Here is a 26,348-nt window from a genome sequence, read left to right on the forward strand (position 1 = left end):
GTCAGGCTAAGAACCTCTGAGTCATCTTCGACTCCACACTATCCTTTTCTCCTCACATCTCTGACATCTCTAAGAAGTCAAACTACCAACTGTACCTCCTCAGAGGTATTCTTCCTTTCCTCTCCTTCCCCCAGAAGCTCACTGTCTCTAAAGCTCTGGTTCTCTCTAGGCTGGACTACTGCAACAGCCTCTTTCTAAATGTGCCTGCTTCTACTCTCTACTCTCTGCCCTCTGCAACTCATCCAGAGCAGGACTGCAAGACTTGTCGTTGGCCTCCAGCCCAGCGATCGCATCTCTCCAGCACTGAAATCTCTGCATTGGCTCCCAGTGGCTGCAAGGATTAAGTTCAAGACCATCTGCATTGTCCACAAGGCCTTCTGGGGCCTGGGTTCTTGATACCTCAAATTCTCTCTTCGTAAATACCTTACTACTTGAGCTGTTCGCTCCTCCACCTCCCTCAGGGTCAGTCGCTTCTCCAAGCAACGAGTTGGTGGTAGATCCCTTTCTTCGGCTAGGGCCTCCCTCTTGAATAGCCTCCCTGCCTCTCTGAAACTTGAGAACCATCGCTGGAAGCACCTCAAGACCTTACTCTTTGCTTCTGCCTTCTCTCTTCCTCTCCCCTGCTGATTTGCTGCCTGGTACTGCACTGGTCACCTGGTTGCCCTCTGATTTCGGGCCCAAGTACCTGCCCGCCCAGTTGCACAAGTGCACTGCCTCCCGGCAACCCTTGAACTTTGGTCTGTATCTGTAACCCTACTGTTCTGTTGTAATGCGGCAGGCCTCCGGTGCACAGGGGGGGTGCCGGCTCATTCAATTGCAGGTCTGCATGGGCCCCGGACACACGGCTCACAAAAGACCATGACTACTCGTCGTAGTAACTTGCTCCGGACTGCCTGAGTTCCTGGGCAAACTTTATTATCACGCCCACATCACGTGACTCTGGTCTCCCCTTGGCCACGTGACTGGGCCTGCCTCACTACACCACATTCCTCCCAAAATTACATACAAACATAACTTTTCTTATACATAAATTGTCTATTATCACTGCTCCGCCGTGTCGCTCTTCCGACAGTATATCCCTTGTAGTACGTACCCGTGGAGACGGGAGGATGGCTTTGGTCTCTCTCTCAGCTGGTTTCGCGGATGGGTCCTGTCTGGTTCTTCCGCTTTGGGGTTACATGGAGCTGTCGTGTTTTCCCATGGGCATTGTTCATAGGCTCTCTGAGGTAAGGAGCCCTCCTCTGGCGTGACATGTCCTGGTTGGGGGTGTCCCTCGGTTTGATGAGCTTCTGGGTGTTCTTTCCACATGGTTTCTGGGACTCGTCGAAAATGAGACCCGTTCCTTGTCACCACTTCCGTCCCTCGCGTGGCTGTTATCATGCTATGGTTGGCATCTTAGACTGTTCACGGTCGGGGCTCGTAGTGTCATTTTCTTTTGCGGCACCCTGTTCTTTACCAGGACCATGTCTCCCGGTTGCAATTCCCTGTGTTGAGCATCGCACTTTAGGCTCTCATGTTCGTTCCTCCTGATTTGCCTCTCCTCAGTGAGGTGGTAGTCGGGATCAGGGCTCACCCAGCTCGGGTGTACCAGGAGTTCAGCTTGGATCGGCACTCCGAACATGAGGGCCGCTGGGCTCACCCCATCAACATATGTGCGGTTTGACGATGCACCTGCAAAAACCTGTACACTGCGGCCAGCCACAGTTGGTTGTGTTCCTTTGCGATCCATATGACTTTATTCAGGGCCCAATAAGTTGTTCTGCGTCACCATTGGCCTGCAGCCAGTATGGGGTGATTTTCCTGTGTTTGATGCTAAGGTCTTGGAAGAATTGTTTGAGGTCCTGGCTGGTGAACGACGGTCTGTTGTCACTCTTCAATTTGGAGGGGATCCCATGGACTGCGAATACCTTCTTGAGTGGAGTGGTCACAGATTCAGCATTTGTGGATTTCACGTACTCGACTTCAGGGTAGCGGCTAAATTCGTCCACCAGGACTTGGAGATACCCCTCTCCAGCAATGATGCAAAGGTCCATGCTTCCCGACTCCCATCTGGTATGGCTTTGTGGTGCACTGATGATTGGTTCTGGCACTGCCAGCCTCCTTGACAATTGGCATGCCGTGCAGGATTCAATGAGCTTTATCATGCGTTGATGCATTTGTGGCATCCACATTCTGGATTTTAGGTATGATTGCGTCTTGACAATGTCCTGGTGGCCTCCATGTGCTAGCTTCAGGACTCTCTTCCAGCGTGCTTGGTAGGATGATTCAGTGTCCCTTCAGCAGCAAGCCGTCCCTGGATAACGTGATTTCATGGCGGATCCCAAACAACGCTTGTAGTTTCTCCTGGGCAGCGGGCGTGTGTTGTGCCATCGCTGTCAGGTAGTTCTTCCAGTCCCCTTATTGGACTGCTTGGATGGTTCGTAGCAGACATGTGTATGTCCTTGTCTCGTCCGCCGTCTCTTGCAGAGTGAGTGCTCGCGGCCACGCGCATGCGGTGACAGGCACAAGTGTTCTTCTGTTTCCGCCGCATGCTCTTCCTCAAGCTCTGTGGCGGGACGGGGATGACGGAATAGGTAATCTGCTGGGTTGTCGGCACCAGCTCTGTACTCCATGTCTATTTTAAATGATTGAAGTTGCATCATCCACTTCTCTAGTCTTGCAGGGGGGTGTGGGACAGAGCCCTTGAAGATTGGTATTAATGGTTTGTGATCAGTGAATACCTTGGCCGGTTGTCCCAATAGGTACACTCTGAAGTGGAGTCAGCCCCAGAGAATTGCCTGTGCCTCTTTTTCAATGTGTGCATAATTTTGTTCAGTCTTCATTGGTGCTTGGCAGGCGAATGCGATAGGGTGTATGCTCCCGCCCTTATCTACGTGTGAGGTCAGCCCTTAGCCCCACCGGGCTGGCATCCACTAGGAGTTCAGTTTCACGTTCTATGCTGAAAAAAGCCATTCTTGTGGTGCTGGACAATGAGTCTTCATGTTGGAACGCCTATTGATCCATTCCCACTGTTTCTTTCTTTAAGTCTCTCAAAGGGGCTGCGAGGGTGGCAAGATCTGATATGAATCTGGCACAGTACATTGCCATGCCCTTAAAGCTTCTCACTTCGGTTGCTGATGGTTGGGGCTGCTGTGTTCTTGATGTCACTGACTTTGGCTGGGTCAGGTGATATGCCTTTGGAGTTAAACACATGACCGAAGAAGTTGAGCTCCTCTTTATTAAACTCACACTTTTCTGCATTTAGGGTGAGCCTGGCCTCCTCCAGTCGTCGTAGAACTGCTGCAAGCCGCTTATGGTGTTCGCTGGAGGTGATGCCATAGACAAGTATGTCATCGCTTATGTTGGTGGTGCCATCTAGAGCCGTGGAGGACCCTTCGGATCTAGTTTTGGAATGCTTCTGCCACAGAGAATATTCCGAAATGTAGTCTTTTATATCTTCGCAGCCCTAAGTTGGACGAGAATGTTATGTATCTCGATTCCTTTGCAAGATTCAGCTGGTGATAACCAGACCTGAGGTCTAACTTGCTGAAAACCTTGGCTCCCGTAAGGTCTACAATTAATTTGTCGATGGTTGGTGTGATGTGGCGTTCCCGCCCGATGGCCGCATTGGGTAGCCTCATGTCTATGCATATTATTACAGCGTTTTGCTGTTTTTGCTTTTGTGCAACAACCATTGGTGAGACCCATGGGGTGGGCCCAGATGTCTTTTCGATTATCCCAAACTCTTCCAGCTTTGCTACCTCCTTTTCAACTACTCCTCTCATATGAAAAGGGACACGCCAGTGTCATACTGCTTTCGGCTCGAGCGTTGGATCGATATGCAGCTTAATTGTTCTGCAGCGGAGGCATCCGAAGCCTTGGAACACTCAATGGTGTTTGTTGAATGACCCTTGTGCTGGAAGTGGTTTTCTGCTGCTGTATGCAAACAGTTCTACTCGCCTGTCTTGAAGTCTTGGCTTCGGGTTGAGTTTGTTATACTTGTGGGCGGTCATGATATTGATGGTTGCCCCCGTGTCAATGACCATCTCGATGGGGCTCCCATCTTACAGGATGGTGCAGGATGTGGACGTTTGTTCTGTTTTCGCTTCTTCCCATATTTCATTCTGTGTGGTTCTATGGCAGAGATCATATGCACACAATGTACTTTCTTGCCTGATTTCTTGCGTCTTTCTTTGCCCCGTCTATCTGGGGATGCACTTTCATCAGATGACTCCTCGGTCTCACTGCTGCTGGGCAACATCTGTGCGCCATCGATTGCTCTTGCTCTTCCTCACGGTTTGCGAGATGATCTGTGTAGGTTGGGGTCCCTTTGGTGTTCTTGCTGCATGTTTACAACTCTCGGCCCTGAGGGGTTTAGATACAGCCACATAATTATTTAGCCGTTCGCATTTTCTGCATGTGACGCCTGATGCTGGGCACGGTTCGCCTCGGTGCCATGGGCCACCACACCATTTGCAAACATTGCTTCTGCAATGTGGGCGTCCGGGTTTGGTATAGGTGGGGCGTCTTTCTTTGTCTGGTTGATGTGGCTGGATGTCTTGTTGCCTCTTGAGTCAATGGGCGACTTCCACGCCATTTCTTCTCCCCTTTGGGGGTTGTCTAGTTATAGACGCTGTATGGCAGCCTCAATCACTGCTGCTTGGTCATCCGTTCGTTCTCACAGCCTTCCCATCTCTAGAATGCGTGCTAACGGGACATTTTTCTCTGGCAGGATGGCTCTTTGCAGCTTCTCCAAATACAGTCCATTAATAATTTGTAGGCGGATAGCAAACTCCTCGTTTGGAAATTGACACCCAACAGCCAGCTCTTTCAGCCTGGCGTGGAAGTCGTCCATTGTCTCTGTCTCTCTCTTTTGCGGGCCATGCAGAAGTGGAACCTTTCATAGTCAGGATCGAGATCTGGTTTGAATTTGCTGGTTAGCGCACTCTTGGCGGTGTCATAGTCCTCTGTGGCTCTGTTGTTGGGGAGCGTGTTGAATAGGTGGAGTGCTGCTCCGCCAATGTTCAGCAGCAGGAGTGTGCATTTTCTTTTTCCTTCTGTAATGTCTCTTGCCTGCAGATGCAGTTCAAACTGCTGAATCCAAATGCCCCACCCGTCATCCACCATGTTAGGCTGGATGTTCTAAAACCGGTCTTGCAAATCGTTTACAGTTGTTGCCATTGTCCGTAAGTTTTAGGCTCCTAAACTGGATGTACGAAATCCAAAACATTGTCAAATAGAAATGATTACATACGCCTTGCTAACCAATGAATGATCACAAGCATCGCAATTTTTATGGTGCCTTTTTCTCATCAAAGGTTCTCGTCTGCAAATGGTGAAGTTAACCGATACTTGCCCCCACTTGTGATGCCCAAGCTCCTTGTCATGGGCACGCACCAGGTGACGGACAACAGTTTTCTTTACCAGACTACGTGGCAGATCTTGAAAAATTAAAACAATCTAGCAACAGACCAAAATGCAAAGTAACCTAATTAATGTATTTCTTTTATTTAAATTTGTGTTCAGCTTTGGCCCTACCCTGAGGGTCTCGGAACGCATTACACATTTCTGAGGTTGAAAAGGTGGCAGGTAAACAAGTTACTAAACGTTTCCTGATTAAGATATGAGGATTAGTTTGAGGAGTTGGGTTATTTGTGGTGAAGCAGGTGTGATTTGAGGCTCTTTCTGAAAGTCGTGTTGCAGGGCGGAGTGCGGATGTGAAGTGGTATGTGTTCCAAGATCTGGGTGCCCACTGGGTAAATGCTTTTGGTGCATTTTAATATGCGTTTTCACACACTAAACACCCTGCCCAACATATTTTAGAACTGGTGCAATTATATAAACCAACTCCTTGTTGCAGAATATGTGCGAAAAGTGTTTGGCAGTGGCTGGAAAAAATATAGTTTTCCCTACAAGGTTTGTTTTCAGCACTCAAAACTGCATACCGACGTAACTCGGGATATAACATTTCAACTCAACCTTACATCTTTTTTATAAAATGTGAGTAAAATGTATGTTTGGGTAATTGAGTACATTTCAAAACATGGGTAAAATTCGTTTAGACTTAATTTTCATCCACTGCATTAGACTGAGAAAGAATGGGTCACAATTTAGTGTGTGACTCACTATGTCTTAGCCATAGTTTGCTTTCACATTTTAGCCTTGTATGTGACAGGACTTTCACCAATCCTGCCCCCCTTTCAGAAATGAATGGGTATATAACATGTGCTCCAGTCAGACTGATTTTCCAATGACTAGGCCTGTCATGAAGGAGTCTATCCGACATTCATATCCTGATTCTGAAATGTGACTTTGCCTTTCCATTGCACTTTGGTTCTCCACTTGCCAGTCGAAATCCATGATTGTTTTCCAAAGTGAAAACATACATAAGAGTGATCAAATTCAGGTCACTGATGACAGAACGCATAAAATGGAGTTTGAATTCATTTAGTTAACTGTACAAAATCACATTGTTTGCCTCTCATTACCATTTCTGTGGACTATCATTGACTTAAACTAGTTGCATTGGAAAATAGTCCACACTCGTAAACATTTCTGGTAAATAATATTTTAAGTGGCATGATTTGGTACTTTGCACTGAACCAGCGGACACAGTTTAAAATATAAACTGCAATATGGGCTAGATGGCCTGTAGAATAAGGTCGTCTGATGGGAAGTCCAGGGAGGAAAGGAACTGCCTCAGAGTGAACTTTAGATATTGCTTAGATACGTTTATCTTCTTGGTAGGCCTCGATTCCAATGCTTACCCAATCCGGGTCTCTTCTGGTATCTCTTTAGGGACCTATCACATTAGGGAACATGTGCATTCGTTCTGATACGAAACTCTAGCTCTCATGCTTGTTCATATTTTGAATGCCAAATATTCCTGTACAGAAGAGAGCCCCGTTTTCCTTTCCATATTCCTTACTTGTCATCATCAATTGTTACTGTCATGTGTAATGTAGCTCACCCCCAACCTGTTCTAATGCCATCTCTTATTCTAGCCAATCAGACTGTTTTCTCCCCGGCTACATTACAAAATCATGGGGATGGGGGGCGGTTTCCTGACGACTAGTTGAGTATGCTAGGGTACAGTTTGCTTCTTGTTTAGCATATTGACAGTTGCGCATGCTTAAAGAAATACTGCATTGCAACCACTATTTGTTATTTAGTTTTCCCTTGCACCTCAGAGTAAATTTGTGCAGGTCTATTCTTTCGATTTAAACAATTTTTTGAGCCACTGCCAAGGGAAATTGATCAGAGATGGTGTTCTTTTCCGATGCTTTGTATGTTCACTTTGCTCAAATTATGAAGCAGGTGTTTGCACCATAGACACAGGTTCGGTGGTTGGAGTTGCTCTTTTGAAGACAGAACGGTTGTGGCAGGAAGGAAGTCTTGACTTTAGTGCATCTGCTTGCAGCTCAACGGTTTTTTTCTTTCTTCGTATGGCCTAGTTTTCTTGCCTCAAATGTGCATGTAGCACATGTCTCATACTAGCAACTTTTAAACCTGGGGATTTTTTATTTATTTTGGTGTAGACAAATGTGTTTTTTTTTTTTTTTGGATTGGAGATAAGCTTAAGTTTGGCTTGCTCTGTCAATTTGCTCAGTTACCCTTATCCTGGTTTTCGCTGGTTTAGTGTAGGCTGCAATGCTTATCCTGGTTTTCGCTGGTTTAGTGTAGGCTGCTATGTAGGACATAACGGTCTTGCAGCTTCTTCGATAAGTAAAGTGGCACGATTGCCGACTTTTCCTGCAATTTATTGGAAATGACATGACACCTGGTCATATGACAGATGTGATGCTTCTCTAGGCTCAATTGTGCCACACTAGGAATCCTGTAAAGTTCCTTGAATCTGATTGCTGTAGTGATGACACTTTGCGAAGCTGTAACCATTCCCTGCTCTATAACCAATGCACTGCCAAAGAAACGTTTCCAGCCGAAGTGTCTTTGCATTCTTTGCCATGAACATAAAGCAGTTGATATCTCAGGCTCGCTTGCACATGACAGTCTGTCGTGTCCTTTAGTTTCGGTTGCCGCTGTGCACGTGGGTTTTTTTTTATATATTTTTTAAATTTATATAACACTTGTTGGTGATATTTAGTAAAGAGTGGATTTCCATTGATGAGGGATTTATTTTCAATTTTCCAATTGCTAATGAAAGCAAATAACGCTGCAAAAGTTGTCTGAAATGTTTGCAGAGAGTTACTTATAAAACACATGTACTATATGACGGAATGTTTTGAAAAGAGATTATGTGATCCAGGAGCAACTAAGAGTTGGGAATTGACGAGTGCCTGCTTAATAAGTAGCATATGCCAGATCAATTGGTGTCATACAAAACAGATCAAGTTGTGCAGAAATATTAAAAACTGTTTAAGTGCCTGGATATGCTACTTTCGGTGGCAAGTTATGAACATCTTGAAGAGCTTCCTTTACCCCAAAAAATTGTGTTGCTCCTGACTTTCCCTAAAAGGAGGTTGGGGTGAGGGAGAACGTATGTATGTTTGGGTATGCGTGTATGTGCACTGTGGGGTAGAGGCACATGCACGAATGAGTGCCAAGTGCTCATTTGCTTGGAATTAAATATCTAGATAGCTATTTGAAAAATGTAACTTGATGGTTTCTGTTGGATGTTTATTCTACTTTTGATGTGTTATTATGTCTGTGCTTCTCCCTTATGGTTTAGCACGTTCTAGATGTTTAGTTATAGATGTGTCTAATTGTATTATTATAGTTTCCATTGGAATCTAAATTCCATCATAGGTATGTGGGTGCTTTGTTATTTTAGTCCACGAGTTCATTTCAGAGGCGATTTATATTTTTTGCAGCCTGGGGCCCATTCATTTATTACATGGCCGAAAAAGCATCAGGACCTCGGCATTTCTACAGCTCCTTGTTGTTTTTCTTTGTCCATTCAGATCCGAGTAGCAGTCGGTCTGAGACTGGTCAGTCTGTATGTTTTTTTTTAGGTTTTCATCGTGCATTTGTGCATTAGCAATGGTGCTAGGAGTCTGCCTATTCTCCCACCGGGCACAACCCCAAAAATCGCCTGCAAATGGAGAAGGAAAGAAGAGTGGAAAACTAGAATGGGGCATTGCTGAAACTTTGCTGCCTGTCTTTTGTACACTGTATGGGGCCAGAGTCTTGCAAGAGGGTGATTTTATTTTGTTTCCTGTGATTTTTGTAAGAAAGATTGGTCAGATAATGTTTCGCTTGTTTATATCCCTATAGTGTAGTGGTGTCAGATGGCGCATGGACAGAAAAGTGTCTCGCCTTCCCCAAGTTACCTCCCAGAGTTTCATATCTCTTCCTTCTGCAGCAACCATCAACCTCTGGGCCCCTTCCTATGGAGCAATTGGGACTCTACACTTGAGTAGAGAAAGGCCCCCGAGGATGGTTTGGGTCAATTAAGTTCTTTAGAGACTCAATTGTTATAGTAAAGAACCTGAAGAAAACCACAATGAATTCTGACAGAGGGCATATGTTGGTAAACAAATGCTTGTTTAGATCCTTCCAGTAAGGCATTTTATAACATGCCCTTGACACACATCTTAGATATTAAAGATGTTGCCACAAAAACACTTTGTAATACTTTTTACATCTTTTACAGATGAAAACCACACAGCAGTCACAGCAGAGTCCAACAGGCTACTTGATGTTCCACGTTACCTTTGTGAGGGGACTGAATCGCCATATCAAACTGGCCAGTTGCACCCTGCAATCAGAGTGGCCGATTTGCTACAACATATTAACCTTATGAAGACATCTGACAGCTATGGCTTCAAAGAGGAGTATGAGGTGAAAATAACCAATAACCTATGCATTTCTTCTAAAGTGCTGATGAAAAAGTTTCAATACACTATAGGTTTGAATTGAACCACATCTTTTTGTACCTCACGCAGCAGCCAAAATGACAAATCTGTATTTAGGCGCAGAGTACACTTTCTAATTGCCAAACCTTTCCCCATTTCGTAGGTTTAAATTGCTCACAGCTTTTGTATTTAAATGTTGTAGTCGAAAAAGCTCCAACAACTGAAGTAAATTTCCAGAAAAATCCCCAAGTAGTAGATGGAGTAGAACATCTGAATTGTATATGATCTCTTGCATAATCCAAATTACAAGTGGGATATTGCCTGCATAACTCTTGTGATGTATGCATGAAACAGATTATGAATGTGAACATTCACTGGTAAATACATTTCCTGCTACCTGAACATTTACTTTTTTAACCCGTCAGTGATTAGTGGGAAACTGGAAATTGAAATGTATATTTCAAAATTGCATTCCTTCAACGTACTCCTGGCTGGCACTGAGTTGGGCACGCTGCCTGTCCCCATTCCCTATCTTTACCTGACAGTTCCTACCTTTGCTCCGACTTGTACCTCTGCTTGGTTTTGGAATTTTCGAATTTAGTTACAAAATGCTGTTTCGTAATTGACAGAGCTGTAGCTTTTTTTGTAAATTTATTTTCTTACTTTTTACATAAATCTTTTTAACAACCTCATACAGACATCGTTGATTGTAAAACCATGGGGCCTGAACTAAAGGCTATTTTATCAGTATGTCTGTCTGCAAAACCAAATGTATATTAGTGTGTTTCATTTATTTTAATGTGCTTTTTGTATTCATAAATTTCAGTTATTTTTAATAGATATACTTGTCATGTGTTTTAGAGTTTTTTCGAGGGACAGTCTGCTACTTGGGATGTTGCTAAGAAAGATCAAAACAGAACGAAGAACAGATACGGAAATATCATTGCGTGTAAGTTGTGAAAATATTTAACCTGCTTTTGTGAATGAGAATTGTTGTATTTACAAAAATGTAGCCCATTTTAGTCAATCTATTATTACCACTCTGTCTCCCCCTGACCACAAACAAAAACCTGAACATGTAGGATGTCAAAGACTTAAAAGTGCACCAGCGGAGATCTTTCCATAAATCTTTTCCACCATCCTTGTATGCTTCTCGCAGTGCTTTGAGTGATGTTTCTGATTACAAATAGACTTTTGAAGGCTTTTATAGTGATTAGCACCCGGGGCGGGGTGAGCAGTCAATCAGGTTGCTCGGAACACAGCTGAATCTACTGATCTAAGCCTGCATTCCGAGCAACCTGCTGGCTGCTTCCCCCAACCTGCCATCTTCCCTCCACCCTTCCTTCCCTTTGTCCTTTAACCCTCATCAATGCACGCTCCGTAATTGCCCATGCCACGGACATCGCAGACATCATTCTAGCCAAAGACCTAGACTTCCTAGCCATAACAGAGTCCTGGCTCCATGCAGCCGCAGGCCCAGCCCTATCGCTAGCCATCCCCATTGACTACACCATCATCCGAGCAGACGGAACTGAATCTAGAGGCGGAGGCCTGGCCATCATCGCCAAAACTCACCTTAACATCAGACTAGACTCCTCTACACACCTTCCATCATGCGAAGCACTCAGCCAAGCTGCCCACTGCTAACTCCCAAACGATATCCATCCACTTACTTTATAGACCGCCTGGACCCCTGGGATCCTTCAAGGAAGACCTCAGTGCCATCCTCACCGATAACCTAAAAAATTCCTCGCAATGCCTCCTTCTAGGAGATTTTAACCTAGGCTACAAAGACCCCAAAGACCACCAGGCCACCCTCATTAATAACACTTTGTCTGAACTAGGCTTCACACAAAAAGTATCCGGCCCTACCCACAACAAAGGAAGAACCCTCGACTGGGTAGCAGACCATAACTGTGCTGCACTTATCACCAATAACTCATCTCAATCTTGGTCTGACCATCACCTCCTCTCCTTCTCCCTTGAAGCCTCATAACTAACTTGACGCTAGCCACAGCCATCCCCACGAGAAGCAAGAAAAATATCACAGTGGAAAAACTGATCCCACTCATCCTCCCTACGCTCAACCGACTCCCGGCTTCCAACCCCTATGACCTCGTAGAAGGATATAATAATACCATGCGCACAGCCTTAGACTCCATTGCACCCCTAAAACTCAGAAAAAGCAAACCAAAAAAGCACCTCAACCAATGGTTCTCCAGCCACCTTAAAGCGTTTCGACTAGAAAAAAGTCAAATGGAACAAGTCTGGAGACAGTCTCCCACAGACCACAACAAGTTACTGCTTAACAAAATCAAGGCCAATTACAAAAAAGAAATCATAGCTGCCAAACAAGAATCCTATAACCAGAGGATTGCACAATCCAACTCCAGCACCAATGAACTGTTTACAATTATCAAAGAATTAGAAACACCTGTGCTTATCCCAGATACCTGCGTGAAGAACAAACAATGGTGCACTAGTGTCCAAAATGCACTAAACAACAAAGTCATAGGCCTTCAAACCAAAATTAGAAACAAGAAAGATTCCCTCACCAAATCAACCAACCCCATTAATACCCCCCCAAGCACTTCACCCACTCACCTCCCTCCCAACACCACTCGCTTCAGCTTCTCCAAAGTATCTACCCTAGAAGTGGAAAAAATCATTCTCCGCCTCAAACCATCTAACTGTAAAGGCGACCTCTGTCCCCCACAAATCATTAAAGACACGGCAAGAGACCTTTCGCCATTCATCACCAGACTCATCAACGCCTCATTCTCCTCAGGAACAGTCCCCAGTAACCTCAAAGAGTCCTGGGTCCTCCCCCTCCTTAAAAAAACCTTCCCTTGACCCCTCTATCCCGACCAACTACAGACCCATTACCACCGTCCCCTTCCTGCTCAAGATACTAGACAAGACAGCATACCAACAAATCCAAAAACACCTGGAAACAAACCACCTTCTAGGTACGCGACAATCAGGCTTCAGACCCCTACATGGGACTGAAACAGCCCTCATTGATCTGAAAGCCCAAATAGACACCATCAGAGACAACGGTAAAACCGCACTACTACTCTTAGTAGACCTCTCTGCGGCGTTTGATCTAGTTGACCACAAAATCCTATGCAATCATCTGGACTCAGCTGCGCACTTCTCTCAAGAAGTCATCAGCTGGATCGAGTCATTCTTCAGCAACAGATCCATGCGTGTCTTCTCCACCGCTGCCGACCCCATCTCCATCACATGCGGAGTCCCTCAGGGCTCCTGCGTCTCCCCCACTCTGTACAACGTGTTCGTGAAGCCCCTGTTTGATGATCTAGATGGCCTGGGTATCACCTACACCAACTATGCTGATGATGCACATCCTCATCCCGCTGACGGGAGACTACAACCAGGATTTGGCCTTGGTGAACAAGGTGTACCTCATCATCCAGGCATGGATGGCTTCGCACAGTCTATGCCTGAATGATGACAAGACGGAACTCATCATCCTTGGGTCCTCTACAAACATAACCAAATTAGACCAAAACTACACCAACTTCATCATAGACGGGAACCCGATCAAGGTAGCTAAAGAAGTGAAAACTTTAGGAATATACCTCGACTCCGCCCTAACCTTCCACAAACAGGTTAGTTCCATGGCATCTTCCACGGCCTACACATGTAAGCTTATAAGAGCAGCCAAACCCTTCTTATCCCCCCAGAGTTGCATTACACTAGCCAGAGCCTTGGTATTATCCAAATTGGATTACTGTAATGCCCTCTACGTAGGAGTCAGCAAGCAAATCACCAACAAAATTCAGATGCTCCAAAACAACGCTCTCAGAGCAGCGCTTAGCATCCCCAGGAGAGCCCACATCTCCAACATCCGGAAATCCCTTAACTGGCTCAACACCTCAGACAAAATCTTGCTCAAAGTAGCATCGCTAACCCACAAATGTCTGAACAACGCTGCCCCACGCTACCTGGCAGACAGAATATGCAAATACACCCCCAACAGACCCACCAGAACCTCTAACGCAAACCTACTCATAGTCCCCAGGTTCAAAAGCACCAAAATGGGCGGCAACAGCTTCCAGGTGAAGGCACCCCAACACTGGAACGCCCTACCACCATCCCACAGGACACCCCAAACCTTTACACACTTTAGACGCAATTATATCCAATGGATAAAAAACGAAGATCACTAATACTTCTAACACAACACCACACTGCCACTATCCTAGAATGAATGCTTATCTGCAAACTCTTTAAAATATCTGTAATGTACTATACCTCTCTTGTAAAACTGCCCTTTGTACCTCACTGTAACACTGTAAGTGATATGTATAAGATATGTATAAGCAAACTGTAACCAAGCTTTGAATAACCATGCTGCTCATGCGCCCTCATACTCTCGGGTCTGGTGCGCAATACAAATGAATAAACTAAACTAAACTAATCCCCCCCCGTCCCCACTTACCCGATTTCTGCGGCGGGTGCCACTGCTGCTGCTGTCGCCTCCTCCTGTTGTCCGTACTGGTTGCCATGGAAATGGAGCCAGTCTTCCAGTTCTTTGGCAGCCATCTTGCTGAAGTATTTTGTTTGAACGGGACAACAAGGCGTACACCCAGTCCCATCAATGCTCCGACAAGGGGCGGGTTTTCGGTGGGTTTCCGGGGATTCCAGCAACAGAGGTCCAGATAATGGGAACGCTTAACGAGTCAGCACCGGCGCAACTACCAAAGGGGCAGGGGGTAGCAAGGGTTTCTTCCATTAGCCTCCGAAGGAAATAAGGCATGACATGTCCCTCGGGGTCCACGTGCCTCCTGTGGGTGGCAGCTTTGCTTCTCGCGTGCATTTCTGGCACCAGAAATTTGCAGACCGCTGGATCCTATCTGTAGTATCCATGGGGTACCACCTACGGATACCTACCTCTCCTCCCTTCCTACAGATTGGGACAGCAACTCTGCAGAGATCCGGTCGCTCGTCAAGATCCAGGCAGTGGAAAAAGTACGAGCCTCCCAGAGAGGCTTAGGCTCTATTCCAGGATGTTCGCCATACAAAAGAAGAACCAGGCTGGCCTGAGAGTTGTGTTGGACCTATCCACCCTCAACCTCTCCCTCCCTCTTCAGAAATTCAAGATGGTTACACCGGCACTCATTTCAGAGACACTAGACGGGGGAGACTGGATCTGAAGGACGCCTACTTACACGTCCCGATTTGGCAGCCACATCTCTCCTTCCTGTGCTTCAGGATCATGGGCTGTCATTTCCAGTACAAGGTGCTACCCTTTGGCCTCAACTCAGCCCCCAGGGTATTCACCAGACTCATGAATGCAGTGGCAGCTCTCCTCAGGGCCCAGGGCCACCATGTCTACTCATACCTGGACAACTGTCTCATCAGGTCGAGATCCCCAGAGGGAGTTGCCCACACTTCCTCTGCGCTTATGAACATGCTCCACAACAAGGGTTTTACTCTCCAACCTCAAGAAATCCCAGCTGCAGCCCATGCAGAGCCTCACCTTCCTGGGCCTCATCTGGGACACATGATCCGTGAAGGTATTTCCCACGGAGGACAATATTACGGCCATCAAGAGTGCCACAACCCTCTTACTTAACAGGGCAGTGACCTTGGCTTGGTGGTACCAACACTTATTGGGTATCATGGCAGCAGTCCTGCCACACACGAGACTCAGAATGAGGAGATTACAGCTGCACTTCGCAGCCTCAAGGAATCAGGAGAGGGGCTCCCAAGCAGAGCTGGTCAGCATACTGCTTTCTCTCCACGTGGACCTCAAATGGTGGTCCAGGGACTGCAACCTACAGACGGGCAAGCCCTTCCGGCAGCTGCCCCTGCGGGTCACCATCACTATGGACTCCTCCCTGGAGGTCTGGGGAGCCACTCTGGACTGCCACAGCGTCCACAGAGTCTGGACCCGGTAGGAGCAGGAGTCGCATATCAACTGGCTGGAGTTTAGGGCCATCTGGCTAGCCCTGAGAGCCTTACTTCTGCTCATTGGGGGCAAGACCGTCCTTATCTAGACCGACAACTCCACCAGCATGTACTATGTCAATAAGCAGGGGGGTATTGGGTCCCCTCCGCTGTGCAACCTAGTGATCAGAATGTGGGAATGGGCCCTGGAAAACATCTATCTCGCGACCGTCCACACCTCAGGGGAGGCCAACTTGGAAGCGCACAGGCTCAGCAGACTGGGAGCAGACAATTCGAGTGGCAATTGAAGGACCAGGTGCTGCAGATGGTCTTCAACACATGGGGCCACCCTTGGGTGGATCTATTTGCATCCTGGAAGAACAGGAAGTGCCATCAGTTTGTGTCTTGGCAGGGACTGGGCCCAGGCTCCCTGGGCGACGCTTTGCAGTTTCAATGGGAGGGCATGACAGCCTATGCGTTTCCTCCCACCCCCTGATCCCCAGGGTATTATGCAAGCTAAAGGAAGCTTGTCACCTCAGCATCATCCTGATGGCACCTTGGTGGCCGGCGAGACCGTGGTTCTCTGAATTGCTCAGCCTCATGGAGAGACCACCCATTCACCTTCCAATGGGTCCAGCACACCACCTGTTCCAGCAGGAGGGCAGGGTTCTCCACCACGCGCCTCATAAGTTAGCCCTCGCAGCATGGTTCCTGAGCAGATCACCCTCAAACACCTATAACGGGCTAACCTGGAGATCATCCAGGGCGCTAGAAGCAAGGCCACCAGGAGCCAATATAAGAGTAAATGGAGCAGGTTCTGCCACTGGGCAGACTCTCAGAAGAGTGATCCCCCTAACGTGCACGCTGGAGGATCTGCTCTCCTTCTTGGCACACCTCGCACATTCAGGTGTACAGGTGCACCTATCTGGCACTCATAGGGGCCTACAGAAATTTGAAGGAGGAGGTCTTCTCTTCCAACCTGATAGTCAGGAAACATCTGGCGGGCTTGTCCAGGCTTTACCCGCCCATCTAGAAGCCACACCCTGTGTGGAACCTCATCGTGGTGTTGGGTGACTTGGTACACAAACCATTCGAGCCAATGGCATCTGCGGAAATCAGGCTGGTCACCATTAAGACAGCTCTGCTAATAGGTATCACCTCTGCTCGCAGAGTGAGATCCAGGCTCTAGTGGCCTCAGAAACCTATAATACTTTCCACAGGGATAAGGTGGTCCTGCGGACTCAACCGGCGTTCCTACCTACTTACCTACATTCTTCGCTGACCCCAAGGACGAGGCTCAGAGAGACTTGCACTGTCTGGATGTCAGACGCGCTCTGAAATTCTATCTGGACAGGACCAAGGGCTTCCGCAAGTCAGATGCGCTTTTTGTCACCTTTGGGGGTGCCAGACCTGGTTATCAGGCATCCCAGGCTTCTATTGCACGGTGAATGGTTGCGGCCATCAAAGAGGCCTATGAGGGGCAACACAAGCCGCTGTCAGCCAACATGCATGCTCAGGTTCCATGGCATGTCATAAGCCGTGCGGCCGCTTGGGCCACCCCTTTGGCTTTCTGTAAGCATTACTGTTTGGACGCTGGCTCCAAGTCAGACGCGGCCTTTGGACAGGCGGTTCTAAGGAACTTGTTTGCGTAAGGAGTCTCCTCTCCACCCTGGGTCTACATTCAGTTGTAATCGACCATGCAGTATGGAGGAAAGGGGACGGGATGTAAGAGTAATTACTAGTACTCTTACTTCCCGTCCCCTTTCCTCCATACTGTATGGGCATCCCTTGCGAGGGCCAGGAGACGGAACACTTTTCACCAGAAAAAATCTTCTTCCTCTTTAAATTTAGACAAGCGCGGGGTGATTGCCTGACTCTGCCCACCGGCGCCACTCCTCAATCTCCCTCTTTTGCTTAGACTGGAATGGGCCGAATTCACCAGCGCTCCTGGGTTTGGCTTTGGCCATGTAATACCACACGCTTGTCACCGGATATTCTTCTATCTTTGTCTTTTTCTTTTCAATAGGTACATGGTCCTCAGGCGCCAAGCTCCTCCCTGGCGCATGTCAATTTCAGCAGGTGGCCAGCCTGCGAGGGGCTCTTCCCTACAACCGACCCCCATGCCCTTTGTCTCCGCTGCCTTACCTCCGACCACGGCTGGGAAGGTTGTTCCGCATGCGAGGCATTGACTCCACGGGCACTGAAGAACAGGCTAGCTAGGGGAAGGGAGCTCTTCTAGAAGTCACCCCAGGAGGATGTAAAGGACTTTGTTAAACATCGCTCGAGGCCGAAGGAAAGGCCTCTATTCACCATCACACTCCTTCACAAGGAAGTGCCCGACCAGGAGAAACCTGTTGGGTTCTAGTACCAGCACACATACTGAGGCTAGTCCAGCTATTGGCCTCACGGCCGAGGGGGTCTCCGGATCCTTCCGGTGTCAGTGCTGCGGGACCGCAAGGTTCTTTTACCGAGGTTGCTCCCGAGGGGCAACACCCTAGTACCAGCATAATGTCAGAGGGGGTGCCTTCACGCAGCACTACAGGCAGCTCTGCTGAGGGCAATACGCCTTCCAGGTCACGGCCTGAGGTGCAGGATAGGCCTTTTGTTCCAACACCAAGCGTTTAGCACTGAGCTGGTTCCAGCAAGCCAGGCACCACGACTTTGGCACGACAAAATGCCCGCTGCGCCAGACATGCTGGCCGCTCATCCGATACCCGCTCTTGTGGAGCAGGTGGAGGAAAGAGTCACAAGGTAAGACTGGTGTCAACCAGGTGTGTGGCCTACAGTTTTGTTACGCGGGGACGCCACCCAGCCCTAGTTGGATGATTTGCACTCTCGAACCCTCTCCCGGTCCCTTGGTAAGGCCTCTGGTTAAAGATGGGTCTGCAATATAGGAGAGCTGGATTCAATACCAGATTGTCTTTGTTTTCCCGACTCCCTTGGCCTCAACGTCTTCCTCCCCCTTGGGCCTTCTCCTCACCTTAATATTGTAAGCAGTGGATTCTCCGTCCTGCTCCTCGTGGCAGGGGTGCGAAGATGTGGGGGGCGAGCAGCGACCAAGATACTTCACTGGTGCAAGCCCCCCTGTGGGAATCCAGGCCTGCTACGTTTGCTGCTTTACAGTCTTTATATGCAGTTCTTATGTTCCTCTTAGTTCGAATAAAACAATGTCTTGCTTCTTTCCTTTTAGGTATGGAAAGGTATTTTGATGTTGTCATGCAGGTTGAAGATGAGCATGGGCCGGTAGGCGAAAGCGCGGTGTGCGCGATGCTGTCCGGTGAGTAATGCGCGATGCACTGCGCTGTTTCGCCTTTTTTATTGCTAACCTGTGTCTTTTCTCTCCTTGCAGTTTGCGATGTTCCTTGGCGAGCGCTTTAATATTCCAGCAATGATACTGACCAGGAGATGACTACCCAGGTAAGAATTGTGTGGCTTCCTTTATTCGGGAGGAAACGTGAGTAAACGCTTACTAATGCTGTCTTTCTTTCTCCTCTTTCCAGGTTATGGTATTGCAGGATGCAAGCGGTGCCGGATGATGGAGTTCGTACCTTCAGGTGAGTGGAGCTGAAGTCAGCGATGGATTGAAGACAGGCTACTGTTCCAGGTAAGTTTCGTAGTGGTGTTTCTCTCTCTGCAGGTCCTTGGTTTCAGGTAAGCTGGCATCAAAGAACTGGACACGGTGAGAGTTACGCTGCCCACAGCAGAATAACGCAAAGCATGTTCTGCTGTTTGGGTGTGGTTTAAATAGTCTCAGGTAAAGTAGTCCAGGTAAAGTAGTCACAGGCCTGCCACACCCAAAGTAGTCCAGGTAAAGTAGTTCCAGGCCTGCCACACCCAAAAGACTAGACCGCATAGCTCGGTTCCTTGTAACTGAGCTATGTGTGTGCCTCCATGTTGGCTGAACCCTCCCCCCTCCCCTGCCCACCCCCCCCCCCAACAAGTTCCTTAGAACCTGGTCTTGACCAGCCGTTAAGGATTGGACCCGCAACGGGACCTTGGAGGTAATTACGGTACCGCAATTTGCGGTACTGTAATTACCGCCTTCCCCATTCCCATGGAGCCCTATGGGGGCACAAATGGGAATGGGGAAGGGCCAATGGTGAATGGGGAATTACCGCCCCACCAACCTTGGAATCCACCATGGTGCAATCGTTAAAATACCAGCGTCAACCATGGCGCTAATAGCACCATGGTTAACGCCTGGGTTGTAATGACCCCCCAAGAGTGTCTTGGATGAGGTTTTAAGGCCTTTGACCATGCCCTAACTAGAAGGCTGACTTGAGTGAGGGCCCGGGGCAAGGGTCACGACAAGTTTATCCATAAGCAACGCAGGGCATGCTTCTATTCACGCCAGGCAGAGTGTGCCCCAACCCCAGCTGCCCTTGGCCACTCCGTCAATATCACCTGCCACTTCAGCCTCCGAAGACCAGTTCTTCGAAAGGTTCCTAGGGCTGATGCGAACTCCCCAGATAGGGGTCATCTTCTGGGATGCCATCAGGGACATGCTCCCTTAGGGCACCCCACTGGCACCCATAGTCATTCCTCCGATAGCTCCGGTGCCACAGGCCCCAGCGCAGATGCCACTGCCTTAGCCGGCTCCTCCAGTTCCGGCTTCTCTTCCTCCCACAGTACAAGCCGTTACACACCAGCCTCCGGCTCCGGTCTCCACTCCACAGCCCACGGCGCCCAGCACTCCTCTACCAGCTCTGGAGCCTAACGGATACAGACGAGGAGGACCCCAACACGCCATCTTTAGCCAGGGCCTTCCACGAACGCCTTGCAGGTTTGGCAGAATATTTGAGCCTTCCACAGCCCGAGGTAGAGCAGCCCGAGGAGAGGGGTGGGAGGGTGGGTGTAAGCAGAAGTCCTCACCCTATGACCCCCTACCAAAACGGGGATCCCGATGCAGAAAGACGTAGTTGCCCTGGCCAAGAAGGGGTGGCTCAAGCCGCATTCGGCCCAGCCTGTCAATCGATGCCTCAACGCCAAATACAGGCAGATGGAGGGGGGCACACACTTTCTTTCAGCACATCCTCAAATGCACTCTTCTGTGATAGATGCAGCGTCACTCTATTCTAAGCCTCGGTCCTCAACGCTGCTAGGCAAGGACTAGAAGATCTTGGAGGTGTATGGGAAGAAGCTGTACTCCAATGCCTCCTTGCACCTGCAGCAGGCCAACTTAGATGCCATGTTGGCAGCCGCTAACCAAGGGCTGTGGTGGGAAATTGCGGACTTCCTCCTAGAACTTCCGGCACAGAGCTAAGTGCTTCAAGGCGGGACTAGGAGAATCCAGGCTGGTAGCGCATGACATTATGGAGTCCTCCGTGGCCCACATCGATACCTCTGCCCGGCCCATCTGCATTGCCATGGATATGAGAAGGATGGCCTGGCTCCGGGCTACTAAATTTAATCCCGATATCCAGGAACGCATATTGGACCTCCCCTTCGAAGGCAGTGACCTCTTCCACTCCACCACCGACAAGGCATTAGATAAAAAGAAAAGCAGCTCGCAAACCGCAAAGTCTTTATCTAGTCTTACAAAGGCCACGCCCAAGCCTACACCCAGTCGCAGCAACGCTCTGACAAGGAGCAGGGCATTTGGCGGGTTGCAAGGCTTCCAAGAACAGAGGTCCAAACAACCGGACCGTTCTCAAAGTCCGCATCGGAGGAAACAAAAAAGGGGGGGGGTTTCGAATCCCCCCTCCTCCGCAACAGCCTCAGAGGGGAAAAAAGGCATGACACGCCCCTTCGGGTCCATGTGTCTCCGGTAGGTGGCAGGCTTGCCTTTCACTTGCAATTTTGGCGCCAGAATTTTTCAGACCCCTGGATCCTCTCTGTAGTCTCCACGGGGGACCGCCTACCGGTACCTTCCTCTCCTCCCCTCCCACAGATTGAGATGGCAAATTTACTGGCTGAGACCCGGTCGCTCGTCGAGAGCCAGGCTGTGGAAGAAGTCCCAACCTACCAGCAAGGCTTGGGCTTTTATTACAGGATTTTCACCATACAGAAAAAGAACCAGGCTGACAGGAGGGTTGTGTTGGACCTTTCCACCCTCTATCGCTCCCTTCCTCTGCAACAATTCAAGATTGTTATGCCAGCTCTTATTGCGGAAAAACTGGACAGGGGAAACTGGATGTGCTTCCTGCATCTGAAAAACGCTTACCTACACGTCCCGATTTGTCATATGCATCGTTCCTTACTGCTCTTCAGGATCATGGGCTTCCATTTCTAATACAAGGTGCTTCCCTTCGGCCTCAACTCGGCTCCCATGGTACTTACCAGGTTGATGAATGCAGTGGCAGCCCTCAGGGCCACCACATCTACCCATACTTGGAACCCTGGCTCGTCCGGACCACCCCTCCGGAAGCGGTTCACCATAATGCCTCTGCACTGATTAACACACTCCAAGACCTGGGGTTCACTATCAATCTCACGAAGTCTCAGCTGCAGGGCACGCAGAGCCTGATCTTCTTGGCCTCATCTGGGACACCAGCTCTGTGAGAGTCTTTCCCTCTGAGGACAAGATTGCAGCCATCAAGAGAGCTACAGCTCACTTCCTCTCCAGGCCTGTGACATCGGCCTGGTGGTACCAACACCTACTGGGGCTCAGGGCAGCGGTCCTCATGGCCGTGCCCCAGACAAGACTCAGGATGTGGTGATTACAGCTGCGCTTCGCAGCCTCATGGAATCAGTAGAAGGGCTCCCAAGAGGAGCCAGTCAACATTCCTCCCTGTCTCCTCTCAGACCTCCACTTCAACCTGAGGCAGCGCAAGCCCTTTAGGCATCCGGCCCCTCAGGTCACAGTTACTGACTCTTCCCTAGAGGGCTGGGGAGCCCCCCTGGACAACCAAAGCATCCATGGAGTCGGGAATCGGCAGGAGTCCCACATCAATTGGCTGGAATTGAAGGCCATATGGTGGGCTCTCAAGGTCTTTCTTCCTCTTATCGAGGGCAAGATAGTTCTTATCCAGACGGACATCTCCACCTGCATGTACTATGTCAACAAGCAGGGGGGCACCAGATCCCCTCCGCTGTGCAACATAGCAGTCGGCATGTGGCAATGGGAGAACGAAATTTACCTCATGGCTGTCCACCTCCTGGGGGAATCCAGCCTGGAAGCGGACAGGCTCAGCAGACTGGGGGTGGACAATTACGAGTGGAAATTGAACAACCTGGTGCTGAAGGAGATCTACCTCAGGTGGGGGCATCCCCAGGTGGATCTTTTTGCCTCCCGGGACAACAGGAAAGACCATCAGTTCGCCTCCTGGCAGGGGCAGGCCTCCAGCTCCCTGGACGTCGCAGTCCAGATCCAATGGAACGAAATGACGGCATATGCCTCCCTGCCCACACCCCTAGTCCACAGGGTGATCTGCAAGATAAAGGAATCCCGGAACCTTAGCATCATTTTGATAGCTCCCTAGTGGCCGGCCAGACCGTGGTTCTCCAAGCTCCTCAGCCTTTCAGACAGACCACCCATTCACCTACCGCTGGGCCCAGCTCCTCTCCTGGCCCAGCAAGGGGGCAGGGTCCTGAGCAGGTCACGCTGAAACACTTAAGCCTATATCAGGCTAACCTATAGATCATCCAGGGTGCTAGAAGCAAGGCTACTAGGAGCCAATATAAGAGTAAATTGTGAAGCAACATCTGGCTGGCCTCCACAGGCTTTACCCGCCTATAAAGAAGCCAAACCCGGTGTGGGACCTTAATGTTGCGAGTCTATGGCGTCAGCGGACATCAGGCTGGTCACCATAAAGACAGATCTGCTCGTGGACCTCACCACAGCTCGCAGAGTCAGCGAGATCCAGGCTTTTGTGGCATCAGAACCCAAGAGCACTTTTCACAGAGACAAGGTTGTCCTGCAGACGCACTCTACTTTCCTACCCAAGGTGACCTCCTTCCATCTCAACGAGGAAATAGTCTTACCACTTTCTTCAGCGACCCCAAGGACAAGCCTCACAGGGTCTTGCACCGTCTAGGGGTCAGACACGCGCTGCAATACTACCTGGACAGAAACGAGGACTTCCGCAAGTCGGATGCCTTGTTTGTCACTTTCGGTGGGTCAAGGCCTGGTTATCAGGCCTCCAAGGCCCCCTTAGCAAGGGGATGATTGCAGCCATCAAGGATCACTGGATCACAAGGGTCACTGGTAACGTTGGCATCATTTAAATTTGCACAAAACATTCAGAAGAAATATAGCCCTGCATATGATTGTCTTTCTTTACTTTTGTGTGGGCAAAGTTTTCTTGCGTGATTTTGATTTAAGGTGGGGCACAGTTATATGGGTCAGATACAAAAACATATTTTTTCACATGTTTTATCCATGGACACATTTTTGGTTACATCTAGACCCTGAACCACTGACTGAATGGATTTGACTCTAGCAGTTGAGAGGATCTCACATCTGACCCGACTCGTAATCCTGTTGTACTTTGACACATCTGTCCAGCAGTTTCTTTTACGAGTACCCACAAGTATTCAAAATTCAAATATGTCCAGGTTTACACTGTGCACTGCACTCTGGAATTTGGGTTTGTGACTACATTTCCAGAGAATCTGAACCTGAGTTTGTATAACTGGTAAGGGGCAACCAGATTTGCTAGATTCAAATCGGCCTGTGATTGGTTGGGAGCTTGCATTTCTTTTCAAATGGCCACCAAAGTGGTTTGCAAACGTTGACCAGGCTCCTGCACACCCCCAATGCAAAAAAGTGCAACATTGGCATATTGCAGACCTCTGGGGAGCCCCACAAACCTACAGAGGGAGAAAATTCCACATAAAATGCAATAAAAGTTTTCTTTCTCCACAGTGTTGACACTTCCCATACCCATGCTGGCTGAGTTATGGTTGTTAGATGATGGCTAGCCTTATTTGGTTGGTTTCAAACCCATAACTGACAGATTGTGAGTGTTTTCAAACTGTCCAAAAATAACTTACATTTGGGGAAGTTTTTTTACAGAATATATGTATGATCTTTTAACACCCTGCACCTGCACAAATAATTAACCACTAAATCTGGTGTTGGGATGAAGAGATCCTTCACTTCATAAAGGCTAGAAGATGATGCTGGATTTCCTTGGATTAATACTATAATTACACGTGCACCCTCTCTTAGGTCCGTTGTTGCTCTAAAAGATGTACTTAGCTGAAGAAAGTATGGCCATAAGCAATGCAATCTTGGACAGATATTTCATTTGTTCTAGGTACAAAGTTGTACTAAACTTTATGCCGGTTATGAACTTTGTCCTCCAATTATTTAGTGCACCATTCACACTAGTATTGTTTCTCTCGCTTCTGTTTAGATGACCACTCTCGAGTAGTCCTGCAACCTGTGGAAGATGATCCATCTTCAGATTATATCAATGCCAACTACATAGATGTAAGTATGCTGCATGTCGACACACATGTCTTTTTTCCTTCTTTCCACCTTCTGTATGTGAAACGTTCTGCATGTCTATAAATCAACTGTTTGCCTTTTGTACAACAAAAAAGGAAAAGAAAATGCTCTTTGCCTTGTTCTTAGCCCTGGTACTCACTGACATTGTTGTGCTTTCTTTCACACCTGACTTTGATTTGGGCTGTAGATTTGGCTGTACAGGGATGTAAGTACCACTATATGTCCTTAACAGAACCCTGTAATAAATATTGAACATAGCTAATATTCCTGATTACTACTAATGCTATGCATGCATCATCCAGCCAATCGCATACTGTTTCTTCATGCCATGCAGAACAAGATCTCTTATTTGAAAAGGTCAGTTGTAGTACACTGTTACGGCATACTGTACTTCACAGGACCTGATAGAGGATACATTCAGCTTTAGAAAAGATCATGAACCCTTTTAGTCCCTCATCCTCATTGCATCTCATTTTTATTATTTGTTGGATGTTATGGTTATTCATGGCGACAGTACGTCCTTGGAAGGACTGGGGCGTAGCTCTTCTGGCAGATCAAATTGGCTGTACAATTGGTACGTTGGTATTACAAAGTTAGTTTAACTTCGGATGGATTGACTAGGAGGGCCCCACCTTGACTATTGGCAGATGGGATTCATAAGTGTTCTTTGATTAAACATAATTGCTCCTTTGTGTGTTGAAATGCACTTGTATAAAGTACATTGAAACAAAGAAATGCACTTTTGAAACGTGTCACAAAAGGGTGGGACCACCTAGTTTCCTTTCTTGATTAATTTGCATTCAACAGCCGTACTTGAACTGGGTTTGTTCAGATGGCTGACTAGCATCTGATTATGAAAGATTTTAGAGAGAAATAAATTGAAAGAATACCCTAACAATTTCAATACATACTGAGCATATCAATGTTTTTTTTTGAACACCCAAAAAATGTGACGTGCTGTAGATAAAGTTTCACATACAAAAGGCGGAATATTGATTCTGTCTTGGTTTACTACTAATGGAGGCTTCTTTACAGTGTTTGCTAAAAATGACAAGGAAGTCCTCAAATTGGTTGTATAAATGTCTAAACATTTTCTGTTGGAAATAATTCTTTTTCCTCACTTGTACTAGACTGCCATTCCTTTTTTTTTTTTTTTTTTTTACACAGTGTGGTCGGTGTGTAGGGCTTCTATTGTATTTTTTCTGCAGTCATGAAATATTCCTTTTGGCAGTTGTTCAAATTTA

At 47.9% G+C, this 26,348-nt stretch overlaps 1 protein-coding gene across 18 annotated transcripts in view; it reads left to right on the plus strand.

Annotated features, from left to right (window-relative positions):
- Positions 1-26,348, plus strand: part of PTPRK (protein tyrosine phosphatase receptor type K) — a 1,571,968-nt gene that overhangs the window by 1,383,205 nt on the left and 162,415 nt on the right. For 13 of the 18 annotated variants that reach the window (XM_069607477.1, XM_069607481.1, XM_069607478.1 and 10 more), the window contains 4 exons: positions 9,593-9,780; positions 10,656-10,743; positions 25,010-25,086; positions 25,292-25,309. In XM_069607477.1, coding sequence (XP_069463578.1) covers positions 9,593-9,780; positions 10,656-10,743; positions 25,010-25,086; positions 25,292-25,309 — 371 coding nt within the window. The remainder of the gene's footprint in view (positions 1-9,592; positions 9,781-10,655; positions 10,744-25,009; positions 25,087-25,291; positions 25,310-26,348) is intronic. The other 5 variants (XM_069607480.1, XM_069607484.1, XM_069607491.1 and 2 more) reach the window with 1 other exon arrangement.

This window comes from Ambystoma mexicanum, chromosome 4q, assembly GCF_040938575.1.
Source record: "Ambystoma mexicanum isolate Mex_15411 chromosome 4q, UKY_AmexF1_1, whole genome shotgun sequence".
Classification (NCBI taxonomy): Eukaryota; Metazoa; Chordata; class Amphibia; order Caudata; family Ambystomatidae; genus Ambystoma; species Ambystoma mexicanum.